General features: G+C 42.8%; 1 protein-coding gene across 2 annotated transcripts in view; it reads right to left on the reverse strand.

Moving 5' to 3' along the window:
* Positions 1–25,830, reverse strand: part of LOC125455489 (exocyst complex component 3-like) — a 128,482-nt gene that overhangs the window by 54,953 nt on the left and 47,699 nt on the right. Inside the window, exon 2 of one of the 2 annotated variants that reach the window (XM_059649121.1) lies at positions 13,745–14,158. In XM_059649121.1, the coding sequence (XP_059505104.1) occupies positions 13,745–13,863 (119 nt within the window). In that variant the 5' untranslated portion in view covers positions 13,864–14,158. Of the gene's footprint in view, positions 1–13,744; positions 14,159–25,830 lie in introns of those variants that run through there. The other variant, XM_059649122.1, reaches the window with a different exon arrangement.

The following is a 25,830-nucleotide window of genomic DNA, read 5'->3' on the forward strand; positions in this document are numbered from 1 at the left end:
CTCTGCCTCAGACGGCAGTGAAGAGGATCATTAAGGCAGAAGAAGGTAGACAAAGGAAATGTTATTTGGGGTAGATGAGAATTTGGAATTTGGAACAAATATATCAACCATCTTCTTGTTGAATGCGCAGCAGATTCAAAGGGCTGAATTGTCTCCTTCTGTTCCTATTTTGTATGTACATGTAGAATGGAAAGTTGGAAAAATAATAATTTTTAAAACTGTTCATTTCAAATGATATTTTAAAATAAGCAGTGCAGTTATTGAAATAATAATGTGTTGAATGAGAATGCAATGCAATTTTACAATTTCTGGACATGACAGTCTGAACACTGGCCAAAAATTGGTTTTATTATTATTTTGTTATCTTTAAAAATTAAAAGTGAATGCAGGTTAAAATTATCAATACTAAACTCCATTTTTGCTGTACATGAAACTATTTTGCAGATACCTAAAGAAATGAAACACGTAAATGGGTGCAGGAGAAGACTAATTGTTTCTTCAAGACTGTTCTGTCATTCAATATGATCATGGCTAATCATCCCACTCGTTGTACTTTTCCTGCTTTCTCTCAACACACTTTGATTTCTTCATCTCCAAGAACTATGTCTAACTCCTTCTTGAAAACAACCTCAACTGTTCTGAGTAATGAAAGAACTTTTTAAATTTCAATGATGCATGCCATGCACAACTTCATTGAACCTTCTTTCAACTACAGTCTCAAGCTTGTTCAGGTTAAAAAAAAATGACTTTCTCAAGCAGATTGATAAAAACAATCATTAATCATGTCACTACAGAAAAAAAAGTAGGTATTCTCATATACAAAATGCACCTCTAACAGTATCTGAAGTATACAAATGGGCACAATGGACTTGTGGGTAAAGTTATAGCTTATAGAAAAAAAAGGGAAAGTACAGCTTAGCTGAGTGGCATTAAACAGTGAGACATGGTTAATAATTTTTTGGAGTGGAGGAAATTTTCTCGTGTAATTCTCTAGGTAATGACCTAGACTTTGGCAGATGACACAAAACTTGAAAGTATTATGAATTCTAAGAGGGATAGCACAGAAACTTAAAAGGGAATAGACAAGTGAGTGAAATGGGCAGACTTCTGGCCGATGAAGTTTAATGTAGAGAAATATGAATAGATTCATTTTGGAAAAAGATCATAGTGTGACAGTATTTTTAAAAAGTGTACAATTCTACAGGGGTGCAAGAAAAAAGGACCTGGGTATGTATATGCATACGTCATTGAAGTTGGCATGAAATGGTTGAAATTGTGGTTAATTATGCATGTAGTTTTGTGTCTTTCTTAATGGAAAACCATGTACAGAGCAAGGAGGTTGTATTGAACTTATAGCAGACACTAGTTTTGACCTCTGCTGAAGAACTGTGTCCAGTCCTGGGAACCACACTTTAGATAGAATAGGAAGACATTGGAACTATTTTCATGAATCTTAACCAAACTCTGTAAAGTGAGGAGGAACTTCAATTATGAAAACAGATGGAAGATTTAGGAATGTTTTCCTGGGAGAAGATTTGAGCAACGTACTCAAAATTGAGAGATCTGGACAAAGTAGGTAGGAAAGAACCTCTCGTTTGTGAAAGGATTAAGAATAAAAGGGCATGGTTTTAAACTAATTGACCAATGAGGCAAAAGCAATACAAGCATATTCATGTAGTAAGTGGTTAAGACCTGGAATGCACTACACAATAATGTAGTGGAAGTGGACTCAAACAAGGAACTCTAAAGAAAATTAGACTGTTCTTTTCAGATAGCAAATGTGCAGAGCTATGGGAAGAAGATGGGGAAATAGCACTAAAGGAATTGATTGTTCAGAAGAAGAGCCCACATATCGCACCAAATGGGCTCCTGCTGTGCTGTTAACAATTCTGCTATTCATCAGCTGTCTCAGTCTATGATTTTGTTGAATCAGCCACTAGAAAGTGTGTTAAAGCAGCCCTGGATAATTTTTCCTTCTATATGTTTTTCTTTGTTTGAGGGAATATAAATTATATATGACACTGGGGGAGAAAAGGAAATTAAAGGCTGCAAAACTCTGGCCTATGATTAGCCAACACAAGGAAATATCTGTAGGGTGGGTTTTCAGCCCAATTACAAATAGGTGGTTGTTCTAGAGCTTTCTTCTTACAGGAAAAGAATATCAATATTGAGAGAAATTAGACAGCTCACAGACTAAAGTTATTCATCACCTGAAAAAAAAACCACACTTATTATTATGGGAACAACAGACTTTTACATTGTTATATGATGGCATTTATAATTTTCAAGGCCTGGCAAGGTCAGGAACAGTGGCCAATGTGTGCCAAAAATGCCAGCACCACGTCCTTTGCAGAGGTAAGATATGCGCATAAAGGATGTGAAACTGAGGAGAAACGTCAGAAGTAATCTGAATTACAAACCTCGCCACCTCTTTGCATTTGCAGTAGTATCTCGTAGTAGTCAGAGGTTAGAAACCAATGTGAACAGACATAGCACATAGTCACAGTAATAATACCATAGGGTAAAAATGTAAAAGGTAAAGTTGCCAGACTTTACTAAAGATTGTAGGCAGCTCTTATTAGAATGAGAAGACTGGTTTAACCTGAAGATCACCAAACCCAGGAGAGGGGAGATGTTAAGAAGGAGAGTCCTTCTTGATGGCCTCAGCTGGTACATGAATTGAACCCACTGCTGGCACCACTTTATATTACAAATCAGACTTCCAGCCAACTGAGCTTACTAACCCCTAAGATCATATGTGATGCTGCCAGATCTGCTAAGTGTTTCCAACATTTCATACTTTTATTTCTGATTTTCATCTGCAATACTTTTCTTCTCAGATAACCAAAAGTTCTGATGTGACCTACCTGCTGAAAAGTAATTATACCAATAGTTAACCATACATAAATTAGAACTGAAAATAGCCTGTTTAGGTCACTAGTCTGTTGGTGTTTATCCTCCATGAACAATGGTTGTAACTCCATACGAGTCATCTCATTCTGACATCTCTCTTTATTCATCCTTTCCTTTAATCAGCAATCAAAAATATTATTAAACGTTGACGTAGTTTCTCCAGCAAGTTGTTTTTTCACTTATACTAAAACTGGCGATGTATTTTTTGTAAAACTTGACAAAAAGCAATAAAGCATTTCATGTTCTTCATCTTAACATCTTATATTTACACATTCTCATTTTAGACCCCTTCATCACTAGAAATAATCTACTTCTATGTGTATTCTATTACATCATTTCATAGTTATGAACGCTTTCATCAAATTACCCCTTAAATCATAGAATGGCAATGAAAAAAACAGTAGGTTGTTCAGATCGTCGAATCTATGCTGACTCTCTCAAACAGCATTCCAGTTAGCTCCACTTTCTGTTCTTTCTCATTTCCCTGAATGTTTTTTCTCTTTGAAATATTTATTCAATTCCCTTTTGAAACTTACTATTGAATCAGTAACCACCAAACGATAAGGCAGTACATTTCAAATCTTATTCTCATGGCATGAAAATATTTTTCACATCACCTTTTGTAATTTTGCCAAGCATTTCAAAACATTGTTCTCTCATTATCAATGCTTCAACCATTAGAAATAGTTTGTTTACTTATTCTATTAAAATATTTCATTATTTTAAACATCTATCAAGAAATTAATTTCCTCAGTTCACATGAAAACAGTTCCAATTTTCATGGTTGGAAGCTGGATGAACACAGCAGGCCGGAGCCGAAATGTCAAGCTTTCCTGCTCCTCTGATGCTGCTTGGCCTGCTGTATTGATCCAGCTTCACACCATGTTATCTCAGATTCTCCAGCATCAGCAGTTCCTACTATCTCTGTTCCAATTTTCATGCTTTTCTTTGAAACTGTATATGCATCAACAACCTATGAATCTGCACGGTTCCTCCATCTGCAGCCTCACCAAAGCTGCAGCATTCCAACTGCAATGTCTCTAAAATTGTTACACAGATTCACCCTACATTCCAACTTTTATACTCTAAACCTTATGTCACTAACTCAGTATTCCATTTCTATTTTCATGGTTTTATTCTTTTGAGGCTTTTAATAGGAATATGAATTCTCAAATTTCTTGTGCTTCCAAATCAGCCAGCTTTTCCCCATTTCAAATAAAGAAATACTTTATTTAAGTAAAATGTACCACGTCATATTCATTGACATTGCACTCCTTGCTATTTTTCTTTACACATTCCATTATTTTATCAATGCCACATTGCAATTCCCATTGGTTTTCAGTCATTAACTCTGCTGCCTATAATTTCCATTGTTTGCAAATTTAAATACGATTTCCTTTGCCTCTTTAGCTAAACCAACATGTGTATACTTTATATCTGATATCACATCTATTATTTTTACATTTTTATCAAATATTACTGTAAAATGTTCACTATTTCACATACCTGTATGAGTGCTACCTCTGTTTCTCAGTTCCAATTCTGAACTAGGGAAATGAGAAGTTTGAAGAAATTATCCATGAATTTCCTGTAACTGACTTCGTAACTGATCTAGTCAGGGTATTTGCATATTGCAGTTTCTGAAATCTACCTGGGGATTCCCTGGTGTAGGTCTACACATCCTGGTAATTTTGCTATGTAACATAGCTAAAACCCTCTTGTTATAGATAACAAACCACATCATTATTCTGCAACAATGTTTGTTTAGTAACATGTGAACTCCTGAGGGTTGTTTAACAAGGTTCCCATTCCGCATGCTGGATTTGTTTTTAAGAAGCATTTTTCACTGGGGAGCATGAAACTTACTTTAAGCCACTGAGTTTTTATGATTGTGCTAATTTGCATGATCTTACATATTATAGTTGTACAGATCTATTATGGCAATGCCTCTTACCTATCACTGCTGGATTACAAACAAACATACATATAAAATGCGAGTTTTGAGAAGATTTGTAGCTCAGGTTGAGGTTCTGGATGTGAGTTTGCTCGCTGAGCTGGAAGGTTAGTTTTCAGACGTTTCGTCACCTTTTTTTGATTTGAAAAAATATACTGTATTCATAAGATGTACAAAAAATAAAACATATTTATACACCTACCCAGTCATGCAAGCCGCTCTGGGTTACCCAGGGGGTACGTACACCAACTAAAGGGAAAAAAAACAAAGAAGGAAAAAACAAAGCAAAGAAAATACCCCGGCAGTCGTCACCCCGCACAGTCCCCGTTGGCCCCCTGACCAGTTGGGGAAGGCGCCAGCTGGGCCCAGTTACCAGATAGGGCCCTTTTTTCCATTCTGGACGAGGGGTTTCACACAGTGGTCTTTCCCCACCGCGCCTTGGCGGCAGCTGCCCCAAGCTTTAGCACGTCCCTCAGCACGTAGTCCTGGACCTTGGAGTGAGCCAGTCTGCAACACTCGGTCGGGGTCAGTTCTTTCAGCTGGCAGACCAGCAAGTTGCGGGCAGACCAAAGAGCGTCTTTCACCGCACTGATGGTCCTCCAGGCGCAGTTGATGTTGGTCTCGGTGTGTGTCCCGGGAAACAGCCCGTAGAGCACGGAGTTCCGAGTCACGGAGCTGCTCGGGGCGAACCTCGACAAATACCACTGCATCCCCCTCCAGACCTCCTGCGCATAGGCACACTCCAGAAGGAGGTGATCGACAGTCTTGTTCCCCCCCCCCGCCCGCAGCTGCCTCGAGGGCAGCGTGCGGTGGCGCAGAGATTCCGGGCATGCATAAAGGATCTCACTGGCAGAGCCCTTCTCACCGCCAGCCAAGCAATGTCCTTGTGCTTGTTTGAAAGTTCTGGCAATGAGACATTCTGCCAAACGACTCTGGCAGTCTGAGTGGGGAACCACACGACGGGATCCACCCTCTCCTTTTCCCAAAGGGCCTCGAGGACACTACGTGCTGACCACTGCCTGACGGCCTTGTGGTCAAAGGTGTTTCCTTTCAAAAATTTCTCCACAAAGGACAGGTGGTACGGGACGGTCCAACTACTCAGAGCATTCCGCAGCAACGAGGCCTGGCCCATCCTTTGCAACACCGGGGACAGGTAGAACCTCAGTAAGTAGTGACACTTGGTGTTTGCGTACTGAGGATCTACGCACAGCTTGATGCAGCCGCACACAAAGGTAGCCGTCAGGGCGAGGGTGGCGTTCGGTACATCCTTTCCCCCATTTTCCAGGTCTTTGTACATGGTGTCCCTGCGGACCCGGTCCATCCTCGACCCCCAAAATGAAGTGGAAGATGGCCCGGGTGACTGCAGCGGCGCAGGTCCAGGGAATAGGCCAGGCCTGCGCCACAAACAACAGTAATGAAAGCCCCTTGCACCTGACAACCAGGTTCTTACCCATGATGGAGGGGGACCGGAGCGTCCACCTGCCCAGCTTCTGCTTCAGTTTGGTGATACGCTCCTCCCAAGTCTTAGTGCATGCCCCAGCTCCACCGAACCAAACACCCAGCACCTTCAGGTAGTCTGTCCTGACGGTAAAGGGGATGAAGGAGCGGTCGTCCCAGTTCCAGAAGAACATGACCTCGCTCTTACCCCTATTGACTTTGGCACCTGAGGCCAGTTCAAGCTGGCCGCAGATGTCCAACAGCCTACTCACCGACCGACGATCGGTGCAGAAGATGGCGACGTCGTCCATGTACAGGGAGGTCTTGATTGAAGGCCTCCGCTGCCTGGGATAGTCACGGCCTTCAGGCTCACGTCCTTCCTGATGGATGCGGTGAACGAACAAGGCGGGAGAGAGCGGGCAGCCCTGCCTGACTCCAGATCTGACGGGAAAACTGTCCGATTCCCACCTGTTGATCGAGACTGCACTAAAGATGTTGGTGTAGAGCAGCCAGATCCAATTGCGGATGCCCTCCCCGAACCGCAATTTGGAGAGGACGTCCCTCACGTAAGCATGAGAGACCCTGTCGAAGGCCTTCTCCTGGTCCAGGCTGACGAGGCAGGTGTCCACCCGCCTGTCCTGCACGAAGGCGATCGTATCCCTGATGAGCACGAGGCTCTCAGCGATCTTCCTGCCCGGCACAGCACAGGTTTGGTCAGGGTGAATCACCGACTCCAGGACAGACCTGACCCGGTTCGCTATGACCTTGGCCAGGATTTTGTAGTCCACGTTCAACAGTGAAATGGGACGCCAATTCTTAATTTCTTCCCTCTCCCCCTTCCTCTTATAAATGAGGGTGATGATGCCTTTCCTCATGGACTTGCACATTTCCCCTGCCCAAAGCGCACTATCGTACACCTCCAGCAGGTTCTGGCCGACCAGGTCCCACAGAGCGGAATAGAGCTCGACCGGCAAGCCGTCGCTCGCGGGAGTCCTATTCCTCTCCGAGGGCTTGAGGGCTCTGGTCACCTCGTCCAGGGATATCGGCCGGTCCAGCCACTCCCTTGTGCCGTCGTCTAAGACCTCCGTGATAGACGACAGGAACGACTCAGAGGCCGTGCTGTCCATGGGCTTCGTGTCGTACAGTCCGGCATAGAAGGATCTGCTGATCCTCAAAATGTCGGGCCGAGACGACATCACCGAGCCGTCGTCCTCCTTCAGCCGGCTAAGCACAGAGCTCTCTTTGTGCACCTTCTGAAAGAAGAACCGCGAGCATGTCTCGTCCTGCTCCACGGAGTGGACCCTGGACCGGAAGATTATCCTGGAGGCCTCCGCGGCGAAGAGCGAGGCTTGCTGGCCCCTCACCTCACGGAGGTCCTCCGTGACATCGACCCCCATCCACTGCGGAAGGAGCAGGTTCTGCACCCTTTCCTGGAGTCGTGACAGCTTTCCCTGCCACTCTCTCACCTTCCGAACACCGTTGAGGACAAAGAACCTCTTGATGTTCTCCTTCACCGTCTCCCACCAGTCGCCTGGAGACTCAAAGAGGGGTTTCACGGTTCTCCAACCGGCGTACTCCCTCTTAAGCTCCTCGACGTTCTCCGGGGTCAACAGAATCGTGTTGAGCTTCCACGTCCCCTTGCCGGCCGGCTCGTCGTCCTGCAAGTGACAGTCGGCCAGCAGGAGGCAGTGGTCAGAGAAGAACACCGGCTCGATGCCGGTGGACCTGACCGAGAACGCCCTTGACACAAACATGAAGTCTATCCTTGAGCGCATAGACCCGTCTGGCCGCGACCAGGTGTACCTCCGCTTGGCTCTGTCTACAGGGGTGCTGAAGACGTCGAGCAGCTTGGCGTCCTTCACCGTGCCCATCAGGAATCTGGACGTGACGTCCACTTGACTCCCCCCACCCGCTGTCCCCATGCCGGATCTTCCATCTGCATCGATGATGCAGTTGATGTCTCCCCCTAGGATGACCGGCCTGGACGTAGCCAGCAGGGGTGGAAGCCGCTGCAGGACGGCCAACTGCTCATTCCGTACCGCTGGGGCGTACATGTTGATCAGCCTCAGGGGAGCGTTCCTGTAGGTGATATCAACCACTAGGAGGCGACCCCCAACCACCTCCTGAACTTGAGAGATGGTGAAGTTGTGCCCCCGCAGCAGAATAGCCAGGCCCGAGGAGCGACAGTCGTTACGCCCCGACCAGATCGAAGGCCCACAGGTCCAGCCGCCGGACCATTTCCCGTGCCTGCCGAGGTGCGGTATCCCACACTCCTGCAGAATCAGGAGGTCCGCCTTGACGGTGGTCAGGTAGGCCAACTGGACACACATCTTGCGGTGGTCTTGACACTGCGCACATTAATGCTCGCAACTCGTACCCCCATTGTGGGCAGTGACCGCAGTACCCTCCCCAAGTCCAAGGTCCAGCCCCTCCATCTGTCCCTTCATGCCCATTGCCCGGGCTAACTGCTGGACGCTCTCCGGGCTCAGGAAACCATCTGTGCTGCCTTCCGGGTAGCATACCTCCGTCAGGGGTGCGGAGGCAGGAGGGTCCGGCTCTGGGTCAGGCTGGGGACGTGCTGTTTCCTGCTTCCAGTCTGGAAGTTCCGGGGGGGCCCTCCGGTGCTCCAGCGGCACTTGACTGGGTGTCAGAGGGAGCCTCAGGACGCCCCCCGTCACCTGGAAGCGGGGTGTTGCTTTCCTTCTCCCTCGAGATCTTTAACTTCTGCTTCGGGCGGGCCCTCTCCAAATCCCCCTCGTCAGAGGAGCTCTTATAGCCCCCCTGTAGCTGCCTCTTCCCGCCTGATGGTTGCGGTTCCTGGGCCCGTCGGCGCACCTTCCTCCTCGCTTTCCGGACCGTCGTCCACTCCCCTGGGTCGCCTGTCGTCGCCTCCATCGACTCCGGGTTGTCGGGGGGGAGCGGAGACTGCAGGGGCGCTTTGCTGGCCTCGGGCCCATCCTGCGGGGCTGGGCCCTCCTGCACGACCTGGCCCTCCTGCACATTAGTGGGGCCCTTGCTGGGCCCTGGTGCCTTCCTCTCCTCCGGGGGGGTTGGACCCGCATTGCCCCTGCCGGCGACCTGGGCGTAGGTGGTCACCCGCTGCGGGCATGCCCTATAGAGGTGGCCCGCTTCCCCGCAAAGGTTGCAGCTTTTCTCTTGTGGGCAATCCTTTGTAAGGTGTCCCTCCTCCCTGCAGTTCCTGCAGATGGTGGCTTTGCAGTCAGCCGCCATTTTTAAAACCCAACCTCCTGAAGCTCCATGTGGAATTCTATGCTTCCTTAAGCAGCATGTGCAATGACAAGGATGTGGGGGAATTTCAGTGAAAATAGAAAAATCAGATTCTAAAAGTATTTACAATTCCCCCTTAGAATTAACTGATGAGTTTTGAATCTCGTTAATGAGCAGTAACGGCCTTATTTGCAGGCATTTACATTTCATTATTAGCTAATGTTATTTTATTTCTATCAGCTCCCAAATCTCCCCTCCTTCGAGATACTATATAGTGACAATTCCCAATGAGAAGAAAGGTCATTTTTAATGAGTAATGAAAATGTATCTTTATGTATCTTAACAATACATTATCATTCTTCTTAGGGTGTGGTATATATATGTTAAAGTTTTGATTTTGAACTAGTGATGTGGGTTTTAATCTGTCTGCAGGAGAGAGTTTAATGTTAAATTGTCAGTATTTTTAGAGCCATGATATTTTTTAGAACAGTGTGACAGAATCCCTGGGTGATAATGGAAATGTATTTGCATTGGGAGAGTTTTATGTGTGGAGACAGTAAACATTGAGAAGCATTTGCTTCCTTTCAGTTTAAAAGGTTCAGAGCTTTTATTTTGCTTACGAGAAAATCCCATATTTAAATGTGCAAAAGTCCTTGTTGAAGATAATGGGAAATAGATGTTTGAAATTGTCTCCTAGAGAAAGTAGTTAATTCAGAAAAGTTAGGAAATTAGTTACCTGAATGTAAGGGTTTTACCTGAAATCTCCAGACCAGAGGTATTTGCTTAGAATCAGGAGGGGTTATTTGAAGTTGAGAAAGTCAAGGTGCAATTATATCACTGTCAAAAGCTACACAATTTTCAAGGAAAGGAAAGAAACAGGCCTATCAATGTAAGAGAATGGATTCTGTCTGGTGTTTGAGTACTATAACATAATGGTGTTGAACTAGATAAGACTGTATTTGCTGTTTTTCGAAATCCTTAAAATTATGTTAGATGTAGCAGACCCTTCAGTCCAACTCATCCACGCTGACCAAGATATCCCAAATTAATTTAGTCCCATTTGCCAGTGTTCAGCCCATATCCCTCTAAAGCCTTCCTATTCCATATACCTATCCAGATGGCTTTTAAATGTTGTAACTGTACCAGCCTCCACCACTTCCTCTGACAGTTCGTTTCACATATTCACCACCATCTGCATGAAAAAGTTGCCACTTAGGTCCCTTTTAAATCTTTCCTGTCTCACCTTAAACCCTCTACTTATGCCCTCAAGTTTTGGACTACCCTAACCTGGGGAAAAGACCTTGGCTGTTCATCTTACCCATGCCCCTTATGATTTTATAAGGTCACTCCTCAGTCTCCACTGCTCTAGGGAAAATAGACGCAGCCAATTCACCCTCTCCTCATGGCTCAAATCCTCCAACCCTGGCAACATCCTTGTAAGTATTTTCTGAGCCGTTTCAAGTTTCACAACATCCTGCCACTAGCAGGAAAACTAGATTTGAATACATTATTCCAAAAGTGGCCTAACCAATATCCTGTGCAGCCACAACATGACCTCCCAACACGTATACTTAACACACTGACCAATAAAGGCAAGCATACCAAACACCACCTTCATTATCTAGTCTATTTGCGACTCTTCCTCCAAGGAACTATGAACCTGCACTCCAAGGTCTCTTTATTCAGCAACACTCCCACGGATCTTACCATTAAGTGTATAAATCCTACCCAGATTTAACTTTCCAAAAAACAGCACCTCACATTTATCTAAGTTAAAGTCCATCTGCCACTCCTCGACCCATCGGCCCTAATCAAGATCGTGTTACTCTGAAGTAACTTTCTTTACTGTCCACCACACCTCTAATTTTGGTGTTATTGCAAACTTACTAACCATGCCTCCTAGGTTCACATCCAAATCATTTATATAAATGACAAGAAGCAGTGGACTCAGCAACAATCCTTGTGACACACCGCAGGTCACAGGCCTCCAGTCTGAAAAGCAACCTTTCACCACCATCTTCTATCTCCTATCTTCAAGCCAGTTCTGTATCCAAATGCCTACTTCTCCCTGTTGATCTAACCTGACCAACCAGTCTACCATACAGAACCTTGTTGAACGTCCTTATAGATCACATCCACCGTTCTTTCTTCATCAATCCTTTTCGTTACTTCTTCAAAAAATTAAATCACGTTAGTGAGTCCCAATTTCCCCACACACAAAGCCATGTTTACTATCCCTAATAAGTCCTTTCCTTTCCAAATATAGCTTGGTTTATTCTATTTTGTCTTCATTTCTTTTGTGTGATAAGCTTGTTTTATTTTTAAAGCCTCATCTGCAGCATTGTGTACTTGTGTATCAATGTGAAGCCATCTTCTTCAATTCAGAAAGAGATCTATCAAGCCAGATTTCAGTTTGGGATCAATCTTGCCCAGTGACAACATCAGCTGAGTACCTTTCCTTGTGATCATTGTTTGGTTCCTTGCAAATGTCATCTGCCATTTCAGAGGGTAGTCCTGATCTTCTGCACTGTAGAATTCTATGATTCAAGGAGACATTCACTAGTTCTATTTTACAGAATGAGTATCTCAAGAAGTTGACTAGTACAGAACAAAAGTATAATGGGAGTTACCTGGGCATACATGAGATGATCTTTTGCTGGCTTCAGGCCAGTTAGAATTGATTCCATTTTCATTAAGGAAAACTCTAGGTAATCTAGAGGCAGTGTAAGTCATGGAGTGTTCAGTTTAAATTTAATTATAGGACTTAAGTCAATAACAATTACGACTTAGGAGAGCCAAGCTAGAAGGATCTTTTAGCTCAGTTACAAAATCACTCTGGCACATATATTATTTTACAGAAGTTATTCAGTTTATCACACTAATTACGGAAGAATGATACTGAATGAACACTGTGGAACCAGTTGGTCTACTTTGAGAACACCAGCTCACAACTCATGGCTCCCTGTCTCTTGTTGTGTTCTGTTGATTGAAGTCTGCTTTCCTACTTTACTTCTTGTCATGCACCTAGCTGATGTTACTGCTTATTAACCCTTACTAGTCACTACCTCTGTGCATAATCAGCTGTATCTCTAAGCTCTGATCAGCTTGTCAATGCATTAACAACATATGATTAGTCCCAGTTTGGCAAGGCAGTGTGTTTCCAATATCGCATTTTTTTCACCTAACTCACATAATTTCCTGTTGTTTCCTGACAGACTCGCTAAGATGTCAGTAACCTTTTAAAGGACAGCAATCTCTTTTGCGTGTCCTTTTTTTCTGAAAAGAGATAGGGGCACAGGCTTTAGGAGAATTCTTATGAATTCCGTATGAGATATCTAGCAAGTATCAATCTTTATTGTACTGAATTTGTACAGCCTAGATTGTCTGATAAGAAGTCACTATATAGTTAATTAAAGGCAATTATACAATAGAAGTATGGTGGCGGTGTCCCAGCATCTGAGCCATAAGGCCTGGGTTCAAGTCTCACCTGCTCCATAAGTGTAAAATGACATTTCTGAACAAGATGACTGAAAAAAAAGTTATCGTTGCAAAGTATTTGGGAAATACAAATCACAGGAACTACATTCAAAACTATATTACAAAATCTAATGCCAAAATAATGTAGAAGCTTGTTATATGTGACTGTTTCCCTGAAAGACTGAAAGAATGTGATTGTTTCCTCTTTTAGGCACTTTAAATTAAAAAGCAAAGCTAATTCAAGCCAAGAACTCTTGCCTGAAATCTAAAGTTGTTTTTGCTTCCCACAATTTACATTTTTTAAAATTATTCTATTTTCCTAACTAACCTGTTCAGATGTGTTGCTGCTCACGTCCGGAGCAAGTGGGCCCCTAGTCCAGGGGTAGGAACACTACCACTGTATCAAAAGAGGGATCCCAAAGTATGGAAGATATTGTCCCTGGATGGTCTTGAACTAAATTCCCAGCTAACATCCAATTATGATAACAATTAAACTACAAAGTAGCCTCACATTCGTCAAGTAACAAATCATAAACACATGACCTTACTTTTAACTAGAAACCATAAGGTGATTCTCTCATGACAGCAAAACTTAGTTACCAAGGCCTCTATGGTATGACACAAGTGTCTTACATTGACCACGATTAAACAGAATACAATATTAATATCTTACTTGGTTTATCATTACATATAATGAAATGACAAGTAATTATTGAAAAATAAACTCAGTCTTACAGCATTCGATTACCATGTTGGTGGTTCACTGGACCTGCAGAAAGGTAACTGGATAAGAAAATCGAGGCCTTTATGGCTGATCTCATCAGTTGAGGAGTCTCAAACATGGTGTAGTTCATTTGTTGTTTATGGATAACAGATTGAGATTCTGCATATCATTTGCAGATCCTTGGAAGGAAACTGAGTCAAAGAAATTGAGAACAATGGTGAAATTGACAGCCATCAGCAAGGCATAACAATCTGCTTCAGCTGGTAGAAGGGTTTTCTGAATTTTCTGAAGAAGGGTCTAGGCCCGAAAAGTCAGCTTTCCGGCTCCTCTGATGCTGCTTGGCCTGTTATGTTCATCCAGCTCTGCACCTTGTTATCTCAGCTAGTAGAAGTTTTACTTCCAGGAGTGCTAATGTTCGGAACCACCTGATGGAAAATACAGAACATTCTGAGGCACAGGTACTCAGTTCTATCCATGAAGCTTAATCACTACCTGTAAATTCTATGTTAGGGATACCATCTCCTGCAAGCTGGAGCCTTTTGTTCATCCCGTCTCTCTCGGTGAGCAGTAGGTGATTGAAGTGAAACTGCTGCTCCTGCTGTTACTCCTCGTTTGAAGACCAACAGCTCCCACGTCGGTCTGAAAGCTAACAACTGCAAAATGTAGAACAAAAACAAAACAACTGCAACCACCAAAAGAACTCCAAATTAAGTCATAAAGCAGTGAAAGCATATTCTCAGCGCATGACCTAATAACAAAAATATTTCACTTTAGGTAATGAAGCAAATGTGAGAGCTCAGTATTTAAGAGGATTTCTTGCCTACCACTTGTTCAGCTGCTTCAAACCCCATCCATCTTTCTCATTTCTTGGAAGGGATCTTAGAAAAACCACATGCACACAACTGAAGTCAGAATTCAAAGTTAAAGAAGCAAATAAATTATCAATTGAGATAGCTGGCATGCTTATTTCCCGAAGGCTTGCAAATATTGTGTATTACATTCAGGTTAAAGGCAAAGATTGACTGATTCCTATCAGTTTACATCATCCCAGAAATTTCAGTGTTTTTAACCTGTCATCAGGTTGAAAACAGACCTATCCTGTAAGCTTAATCATTCCCCATATTTCTCTGTTCCTGATTTCCAAAACAATTTAAATAGTAGATAGTTGTGATTAATTGATTAAAAATTACTGCATAATACGAGCCCAAAACTTTACCTTTTGTGTACATAAAGGTGAGCTCTTGCCCTGATTGTTTCAGGTGTTACTTATTGCTCAATGCGCTGTTATTGCTATTGGCATAAACCAAACTGAAATTACTTCCACACACAGCAATTAGAATACATTAAAATAGCTACAGTATGAGATATTGGGATATATTTCAGCATAAATGCTGGAGTTTGCTTTCCATAAGATATTCTCCTGGCAGCACAGTGAAATTCCACCTTCTACTTCATAGAAAAGAACTTTGCTCGATTAAATTCCAAAGGAAAAACACTAATGGAAAATTTATCATCTTGGTCTTAGCAGAATTTAAGTGTCCTGTTTTCTGTTCCGATTAATCTTCTAATGACTATTGTCACGCGTTACAGTGACGACTGGAAGCTCCTTATGGAGCGCATCTGGTACTTTAAAATTATTTTCTTTGACTCACTAGAACAGATTATCTGTTGAAATTGAAATCTGAAAAAATATTGTGACTTGATTTTTTTTTCCCTTTCTAAAAACACAAAGTAAATTAGTAAGTTTGTGGATGACACCAAGTTCAGTGGTATAGTGGACAGTGAAGAAGGCTTTCTAAGATTACAAAGCAATCTTCATCAATTGAGTCAATGGTCTGAAGAGTGGCAGATGGAGTTTAATTTGGACAAATGTATTGCAAACAAAAAGCAAACAAACAAAAGCAATACCTATACAATTAAAAGTAGGGCTTTAGATAGTCATGAAGAAGAGAGGGACCTAAAGCTTTAGGTATAAGTTCTTTGAACTTTGCATCACAAATAAAGTGGTTAGGAAGACATTTAGCACACTTACCTTCATTGTTCAGACCTTTGAATATAGGAGTTAGGGGATCCCAAGACGAGGTGACATATTTTTAAGGTGAGAGGAGAAAGATTTTAAAAAAAACATAAGGTGCAATTTTTTTTTACAGAGTGGTTCATGTGTGGAGTGAACTTCCAGAGGAAGTGGTGGATGCAGGTACAGTTACAACATGTCAAAAGCATTTAGATAAGAACATGAATAAGAAATGTTTCAAGGGATACGGGCCAAGTTCAGGCAGGCGGGACTAGTTTAGTTTGGGATTATGGTCAGAATGTATTGGTTGCACTGAGGGATCTGTTTCTGTGCTGTATGACCCCATGACTCTAATTGATGGGAACAACCATACTGCAAGTCAACTTCTAAGTACCACTTCTGCAAATATAAAAATAAACAGGAAATAATAAAGGATATACTGTAATGGAACTTTGGGTTTTCTCAGAGAAATATCGAATGTAACTTATTATGTACTGTCACCCCAAACAGTTAAACCATACTGATCGGTTAGTTCCATACTGGATTCCCTGTCTGTGCTAAGTAAACTGATTCAGAACATGGTAGCAGGAGTAGATCATTTGAGCTCGCTCTGTCGTTTAATGAGATTGTGGTTCAGCTGGTTCTGGTTGCAATTCCACACTCTTGTCTGTTCCCCTTAACCTTTAAATCCTGTCTGTCAAAATCTAACTCTATGTTGAATAAATTCAATGATGCTGCCTTCACAGTTTCATGAGGAACAGAGTTCCACAGCCTACTGATCCTTGAAGAAAGATGTTTCTCAGCTCCATTTTAAAACAGATTTTTAATCTTAATCCTTTTTTAAATCCTTTTAATCTTTTTCCCAGGATGGAAATGACTATTACGATGGGGCATAATTTTCAGGTGATTGGAGGAAGGTATACGGGAGACGTCAGAGGTAGGTTCTTCACACAGAGAGTGGTGAGCGTGTGAAATGCGCTGCAGGCAGTGGTAGTGGAATCAGATACTTTAGAGACTTTTAATCTTAAAACGTTGTCGGTTGCAATGGAACGTTGACAAGATGCAGAGCTGGCCAAAGAAGTGGCAGATGCAGAAAAGTGTGAAGTGATTCATTTTGGAAGGTTGAATTTGAATGCAGAATACATAGTTAATGGCAGAATTCTTGGCAGTGTGGAGGAACAGAGGGATCTTGGGAGTCCACATCCATAGATCCCTTAAAGTTGCTACCCAAGTTGATAGGGTTGTAAAGAAGGCGTATGGTGTGTTGGCTTTCATTGGCAGGGGAATTGGGTTTAAGAGCCACAAGGTTATGCTGCAGCTCTATAAAACTCTGGTTAGACCACACTTGGAATATTATATTCAGTTCTTGTCACCTCATTATAGGAAAGATGTGGAAGCTTGAGAGAGGGAGCAGAGGAGATTTACTAGGATGCTGCCTGGACTGGAGGTCAGGTCTTATGAGGAAAGGTTGAGGGAGCCAGGGCTTTTTTCATTGGAGTGAAGAAGGATGAGAGGTGACTTGATAGAGGTGTACAAGATGATGAGAAGCAATAGATAGAGTGGATAGTCAGAGACTTTTTCCCAGGGCAGAAATGACTATTATGAGGGGACATAATTTTAAGGTGATTGGAGGAAGTTATAGGGGAGATGTCAGATGTAGGTCCTGGACACAAAGAGTGGTGGGCGTGTGGAATGCACTGCTGGCAGTGATAGTGGAGTCAGATACTTTAGGGACTTTTAAGCGGCTCTTGGATAGACACATAGAGGATAGTAAAATGTAGATATACAGGGTAGATTGACCTTAGTAGCACAATAGATCAGCACAACATTGTGGGCCAGAGGGCCTGTACTGTGCTGTACTGTTCTATGTTCTATGTACCTCTTGTTCTGAAGCTGTGTTACCCATCTCCATTCACTTGTAAAAGTTAAATATCTATTTGGAATCCTGTCAATTCCCTTCAGAAATATTTCAATAAGATCACTTTGCATCATTCTAAATTCAATGAATATAATTCCAACGTTGAGTAGCACGGTGGCTCAATGGTTAGCAACCAGGTTCAATTCCAATCTCAGGTGACTGTCAGAGTGGAGTTTGCACATTCTCCCCATATCTATGTGGGCTTTGTCCAGGTGCTCTGTTTTCTTTCCACAGTCTAAAGACATGCAGGTTAGGTGGATTCGCCAGGCTAAATTGCCCATTGTGTCCAGGGATATGTAGGTTGGATGGATCAGCCATGGGAAAATGCAAGATTACAGGGATAGGGCAGGGGTGTGAGTCTGGATGGGATGGTCTTCGAAGAGCCAGTGTGGACTCTTGGGCCGAATGGCCTGTTGCCACACTGTAGGGACTCTATGATTCTATGCTCAACCTTTCTTCATAAAATAACCGCTCTATCCTACAGATGAAAGTGAACTTCCTCCAAACTGTTCCTAAAGCAATTAAATCGTTCTTCAAACAAGGAGATCAAAACTATACACAGTGCTCAAGGTGTGTTCTTACCAATGCTCTGTACAAGTTTAGGAAAACTTCATTACTTTTATAATCCAGCCCCTCTGCAATAAACAAAAACATTCCATTTACCTTCTAAATCACTGTTGTATCCACAAACTAACTTTTTGTAATTTGTGTATCAATATATCTAGATCCTTCTGTACCTCCAAGTTCTGCAGTCTCTCTTTTATTTAAATAGTGTACTACTTTCTAGTCTTTCTGCCACAGTGGATAAATTCTCATATTTTTACTTTTCAATCTGCCATCTTTTTCACCCATTAACATAACATTAACATTCCACTCCCGCACATCCCAGATGTCCAAGTTCTTTAAGGACCGCAACTTCCCCCCCACGGTGATTGAGAACGCCCTTGACCGTGTCTCCCGCATTTCCCGCGACACATCCCTCACACCCCGCCCCCGCCACAACCGCCCCAAGAGGATCCCCCTCGTTCTCACACACCACCCTACCAACCTCCGGATACAACGCATTATCCTCCGACACTTCCGCCATTTACAATCCGACCCCACCACCCAAGACATTTTTCCATCCCCACCCCTGTCTGCTTTCCGGAGAGACCACTCTCTCCGTGACTCCCTTGTTCGCTCCACACTGCCCTCCAACCCCACCACACCCGGCACCTTCCCCTGCAACCGCAGGAAATGCTACACTTGTCCCCACACCTCCTCCCTCACCCCCATCCCAGGCCCCAAGATGACATTCCACATTAAGCAGAGGTTCACCTGCACATCTGCCAATGTGGTATACTGCATCCACTGTACCCGGTGCGGCTTTCTCTACATTGGGGAAACCAAGCGGAGGCTTGGGGACCGCTTTGCAGAACACCTCCGCTCAGTTCGCAACAAACAACTGCACCTCCCAGTCGCAAACCATTTCCACTCCCCCTCCCATTCTCTTGATGACATGTCCATCATGGGCCTCCTGCACTGCCACAATGATGCCACCCGAAGGTTGCAGGAACAGCAACTCATATTCCGCCTGGGAACCCTGCAGCCATATGGTATCAATGTGGACTTCACCAGTTTCAAAATCTCCCCTTCCCCCACTGCATCCCTCAACCAGCCCAGTTCATCCCCTCCCCCCACTGCACCACACAACCAGCCCAGCTCTTCCCCTCTACCCACTGCATCCCAAAACCAGTCCAACCTGTCTCTGCCTCCCTAACCGGTTCTTCCTCTCACCCATCCCTTCCTCCCACCCCAAGCCGCACCCCCAGCTACCTACTAACCTCATCCCACCTCCTTGACCTGTCCGTCTTCCCTGGACTGACCTATCCCCTCCCTACCTCCCCACCTACACCCTCTCCACCTATCTTCTTTACTCTCCATCTTCGGTCCGCCTCCCCCTCTCTCCCTATTTATTCCAGTTCCCTCCCCCCATCCCCCTCTCTGATGAAGGGTCTAGGCCCGAAACGTCAGCTTTTGTGCTCCTGAGATGCTGCTTGGCCTGCTGTGTTCATCCAGCCTCACATTTTATTATCTTGGAATCTCCAGCATCTGCAGTTCCCATTATCTCTGAACATAACCTTCTATATTCCTTTTAAGACTCTCTACCTGCTCTTGACAACTTACTTTGCTACATTTAAAAAAACCCAAAGAACTGCAGATGCCTGAAGTCAGAAAAAAAAGCAGAAATTGCTGGAAAAACTCAGTAGACCAGGCAGCATCTGTGGAGAAAAGCAGAGTTAATGTTTTGAGTCAGTTTTAAAGAAGAAACAGAAGAAGAATAGAGGAACTTAATATCATTTAAATGATGAAACATGGCACAAAGTTGCAGAACAGAGAGATTTAGGGATGTTTACTTGGATGAACATCCCTCAGATCATTGATCCTCCAGAGGGAATCTCCCCACAAACCTGCCTGCTGGTGTTTGAGAACAGCCAAATATCACGCAGCTTCTAGCTCCAATTTTTTTTCTTGATTCATTAACGGTATGAGGGCATCACTGGACAGACAGAATTTATTTCCCATCCCTAATTACCCTGAGGGCACTTAATTGTCAACCACGGTGCTGTGGGTCTGGAGTCACATGTAGGCCAGATCAGATAAGGATGACAGTTTTCTTCCCTAAACGACGTTAGTACATTCCAATGCAAATACTTCGTTTTGTAATGGAATTTTATGATGGATTTAACCTTTTACTAAAAAAATCCGACCTTCTTTCTGCTTTTTAAACTAAATTCGTCTTTGCAGCAACCTATAGCTTTCCCCACCAACGCAAGACATTGGGGTTTCGTAACTGATATGAGTTCACAGTATAGATAATAAAATGTGAGGCTGGATGAACACAGCAGGCCAAGCAGCATCTCAGGAACACAAAAGCTGACGTTTCGGGCCTAGATCCTTCATCAGAGAGCGCTTCGGGCCTAGACCCTTCATCAGAGAGGGGGATGAGGTGAGGGTTCTGGAATAAATAGGGAGAGAGGGCGAGGCGGATCGAAGATGGAGAGAAAAGAAGATAGGTGGAGAGAGTATAGGTGGGGAGGTAGGGAGGGGATAGGTCAGTCCAGGGAAGACGGACAGGTCAAGGAGGTGGGATGAGGTTAGTAGGTAGATGGGGGTGCGGCTTGGGGTGGGAGGAAGGGATGGGTGAGAGGAAGAACTGGTTAGGGAGGCAGAGACAGGTTGGACTGGTTTTGGGATGCGGTGGGTGGAGGGGAAGAGCTGGGCTGGTTGTGTGGTTCAGTGGGGGGAGGGGACGAACTGGGCTGGTTTGGGGATGCAGTTGGGGAAGGGGAGATTTTGAAACTGGTGAAGTCCACATGAGTTCACTGTATCTGCTTTTCACTGGACGTCCTCGGGCACGCCAGCTGGGAATGAATGCAGTAAATTCTCTCCTTGGAAAGTGTGCTCTCTGTAGCAGTGGGAAAGGGGAGCGTCACGTTAAGACGTGGCGAGCTCTGAGTCTGGAGGAGGGAATTGAGAGGCAATCCTAGGGGGTGGGGAAATACACTGATTTATCGGTGAGTGAAAATGGACAGAGAGCAGGATTTGGTGTCTTCGTCGGTTTTCAGGAAAAGCTAAGCTGATAAGACAAACAGCCGCGGGTAAGAAACAGCGATTGTGAAATCGCATGTGTCACGTAGGCAGGCGGCGGCGGATGTTGCAGCTTGCTCAATCAGGATACGAGGAGGAGGCTGGCTAAGAGCATATTGGATTCTATCAGAAAGTTCCGGAACTTCCAACAAATGGAAAATAATTAAATGAACAACCAAAAGTGTTAACTAGACAGAAATTCGTCTGAAAACGCCTTACAATTTTAAAAAGATTCTTCTTAGCAAATTTATTTTCATATGATTCTTGCAATCCACAATAATTTTGACAAATGTCAGAGGATAGACGAGCACCTTTCAACATGTATTTCACCATATATAGACTGCAAAGTGACCGAATTCCCCGATGATGCCAGGCCTTTAGAGAGTTCCTGAAGACCAAAATAACCATTCTGTCATTTCAACGCTTTAAACCACTTGCCGAGATGCTAAGCTGCAATTCCACATAATGAAGATTTGTTACTTGATGACATTGTGGAAGGGCTTTTGTGGCACAATGGTAGTGTCTTTGCCTCTGAGCCAAAAACCCTGGGTTCAAGGTTCCAGAGGTGTAATAACATCTCTGAACGAGTTCATTAAAGATGCCTGCCTATGATGTTGGCTGAAATTTGAACCAAAAATAAATCACTACACAACCTTCACACCTTACTTCTGGCCAGGTCTTCAACTCCAACCCTCAGTCCTGTCGTACAAAATCATTCTAGAATTTACCTACAAATGGTCAACAAGAAAAATAGATTTGACTGTCTGCTCTCATTTCCTAACCATGATATAAATTGATTTTGAAATATCCCTTCTAGTCTCCATCTTGATTCTTTTTCCCATTTGTTCATGAGATATGGGCTTTGCTGGCTGAATATTGTGCAATCAGTGAATTTCTTCAACTCTGACCTCAATGGAGGACTCCTTGATGTTATGTTTGATCAAATGCTGCCTTTGATGTCAAGGGCAACCATTCTTGCCTCACCTCTGGAATGTAACTCCTTTGTCATGATGGAGAGCAAAGTTTCTGAATATTCAGCACTGGATTTGTTATGGACCAGACCAAACCCCCTCAAAATATTTTAAGAAGGCAACCTAGACCCTAACTTTTTCTTAGTTTAAAGGTAGATGTGAAATGCATGTTCCAGATGTGATGCAACTAATCAAGCTATGCAACATTAAGCAGAAGATAATTTATTTAAATATTGTAATTAAAATACAAACAAAAGAAAGAGGGATTTAGAATAACTTAACCATTGAAAAACTTAACCAAATAATGGATTCAGTACCTTTTACTAGTTAACTGTTCCAATATAGTAATATCCCATAAACACTCCTCTTTGCTAAAAGGTAAATTCAGACACAGTTTTCCATGCAGTTCTCCAATCCAGGAGGAATCAACATCAAGAGAAATTTCAAAGAAAATAGCAACTAGGAATCATTTACTGAAGCTTCCAAACCTTCTTGGACCCCAAACAGCTTCTGACTGCTATAGCTACAAAAAACTAGAAAGCCTGGTCTGTCAGAACCTGCCAGCCCCCTTACATTGTTACAACTGTTTAAAAAAAATCCTAAAGGCCTCCTAAATTTTTGACTTAGGCTGTCTCCAGTAGCCAGTTCGCTACCTCTTTCTGTACAATCTCTCTTCTAAAAAACCCAGGACAAAATAACCTTTTTAAAGTGACAGCATCATCACAGATGTCAGACAAACAGTCTGATAATCTAGAAGCAATGGAGGTGTCAAGAGAGGTTCTGGTCAGATGGAATGGAGGCATTGACATAATGGTGGAAACTAATGTGATATGGCATTATGTCACTGTAAACAAGAAATAAGAGAGTACCAATGATAAATCCCTAGGGGATATCAGAGTTAAAAGTATGGGAGTGGAAAGACCAGCCATAGATGGTGATTCCAAGATAATAAAATGTGAGGCTGGATGAACACAGCAGGCCAAGCAGCATCTGCTTGGCCTGCTGTGTTCATCCAGGCTCACATTTTATTATCTTGGATTCTCCAGCATCTGCAGTTCCCATTATCTCTATCATAGATGGTGATTCACTAGGTACAATAAGATAACTAAGAATGAGACCATGCCGATGCAGTCCTTCCTAAATGGACCATAGTGGAAGGGTGTTAGAGAAAAATGATATGACTAACTGCATCAAGGGCTGCTGATAAAAGGATGAGGAGGTATGGTCACCTTTGTCACAGTCACATAGGATATCATTTGCATAATTGGTAATTGCTATTTGGTACAGTTGTGCTGGCAGATTGGAGAAATTCAGAATCCCAGGAAAGGAGGGCACAACTTGTGAGTGACTACATATTAAAGAATTTTTAAATGAGGTAATAGTTTCCGAGTCAGGACGGATCATGAGTTATTTTGCCAAGCAAAAGGATGATGACGGAATTTTGAAGGTGACAGGGAAAACACTTGTAGAGAGAAAACTGTTAACTGACAATATGGGAGTCAGGAAGGGATGCAAGCTGGCTGATCAATAGTTTAGTTGAAATAGCATTGAGAGTAGGAGATGATTACAAAAATGAAATTAGCTTGGAGAGATGTGAGGAGACAGGAAATAAACTAAAATAAGCTAGAAAAGAGAAGTTTCTCATAAGTAGTTTGGCCTGTTGTTCTGATTTCAGAGGTAGCAGAGGGTAATTAGGATTGAGATCAACTAAAGATGGGTTTCTCATATTTTGCTTAGAATTAGGGTGTCAGGAATTAGGGAAAATTTTAAAGATGGTGGCTTACAGTAATGACAAGAAGCCAAAAGCTTCTTTGATTCCAGGATGATCCATTTTCTATAGCATTAGTTTAAATGGAAAGTCGTGGCATTCTTCACTGGTATGCAAGCTCACTAAAAAATTAAAAACAATGTTTTAGAATTGGAATACTTAATTAAATTTTTGCTGTCATTTAATAAAGTATATATCATTTTAGACTTTTAAAAAGCTCCATTTTTGATCCTGGAATAGTAGGGAGTTTTCACAGATGAAAGGACAACTCGATATTTCTTATGTGGTCCAGCCAGGTTTGGCTGTGAATGGTAAATCACTTGTGCATGACAATCATTGAGGTCTGTGTCCTTTACACCTCAGAGATTGGGAATGGCTGTTGTATTTTCTTCTGCCCCCTCCCCTCACCATTTTTCCCACCAGATAGTTCAGAGAGAAATTATGTTCTTCCAAGTTTAAGATCTAGGCACATCATTCCACCAGTAAACAGGGAGCTGTATTTAGCCCTGTTACACATAATACAGGATGCTTTCTAGAGCATTAGGTGTGTTGAATGAGAAATGATTTAATTCTTCTGTAAGTATCAAAAATAATTGTTAGAAATAGCAAATTTAATTCAATCTTCACTGTCATTAAAGTATATATTATTTTAGATTTTTTTTAAAAGATCTGTGCTACAGTAAGTGAGAAGGCACAGGAATATTGTAAATCCAAGTTCAGATAGAAGAATTTTTAATTCATTCACAGGATGTGGGTGTCACTGACTAGGTCAGCTTTTATTGCCCACTTCTAATTCTCTGGAGGTCAGTTAAGAATCAATCGCATTACTGTGGCTCTGGAGTCATATGTAGGCCAGACAGGTAAGAATGGCAGATTTCTTTCCCGAGAGGACATTAGTGAAACAGATTATTTTTTATGACAATCAACAGTGGTCATATGGACACCATTAGACTAGTTTTTATTGAGTTCAAATTCCATGTCCCTTATCCCCAGAGCACTAGTCTGAGCTTCTGCATTGCTAGTCTAGTGACTTTCCCTTTACACCACTGCCTTCCCCAGATTACAGATCACATTGTAATTTTAAATCAAAATAAGTCTTTTAGTTCTTCGTCTGTTTCTTATATCCTGTTACTTTTTGTTCTTTCTCAAATGCAGAAAATATTTGCACAATAAATTTGACGGTTTTTATTCAGACCATATTGATGATATTATCAAATCTTGAGAAAAGTTGACCTAAATTTATATTATGTAATACCAGTTCCTGAATAAATTTGAAATTATTCTCTGCTATAAATGGTTAAACCACATGCTTAAAAATGAATGGCTATTGTTGACACAAGTAATGGAGAGAGTAAGTTTAGATAAAGACCTTAAGCATTCACAGACTAAAATACCACAGAATAATTTCAGGGCTGTTATGCTTAAAATTGAAATCATTCAGGTTCAATAATCTATTGAAACATCTGAACATTGCAAACATTAATTTCGAATAGGATCTTTCTTCAGTATTTTTGGTCCAACTTAATACTTCTTTAAAGAGAATGCAGCAATATCTGAAATAAGATAATAAAGTGTGAAGCTGGATGAACACAGCAGGCGAAGCAGCATCGCAGGAGCACAAAAGCTGACGTTTCGGGCCTAGACCCTTCATCAGAGAGGGGGATGGGGTGAGGGTTCTGGAATAAATAGGGAGAGAGGGGGAGGCGGACTGAAGATGGAGAGAAAAGAAGATAGGTGGAGAGGAGAGTATAGGTGGGGAGGTAGGGAAGGGATAGGTCAGTCCAGGGGGGACGGAC

Source organism: Stegostoma tigrinum, chromosome 10 (assembly GCF_030684315.1).
Source record: "Stegostoma tigrinum isolate sSteTig4 chromosome 10, sSteTig4.hap1, whole genome shotgun sequence".
In the NCBI taxonomy this organism is placed as follows: Eukaryota; Metazoa; Chordata; class Chondrichthyes; order Orectolobiformes; family Stegostomatidae; genus Stegostoma; species Stegostoma tigrinum.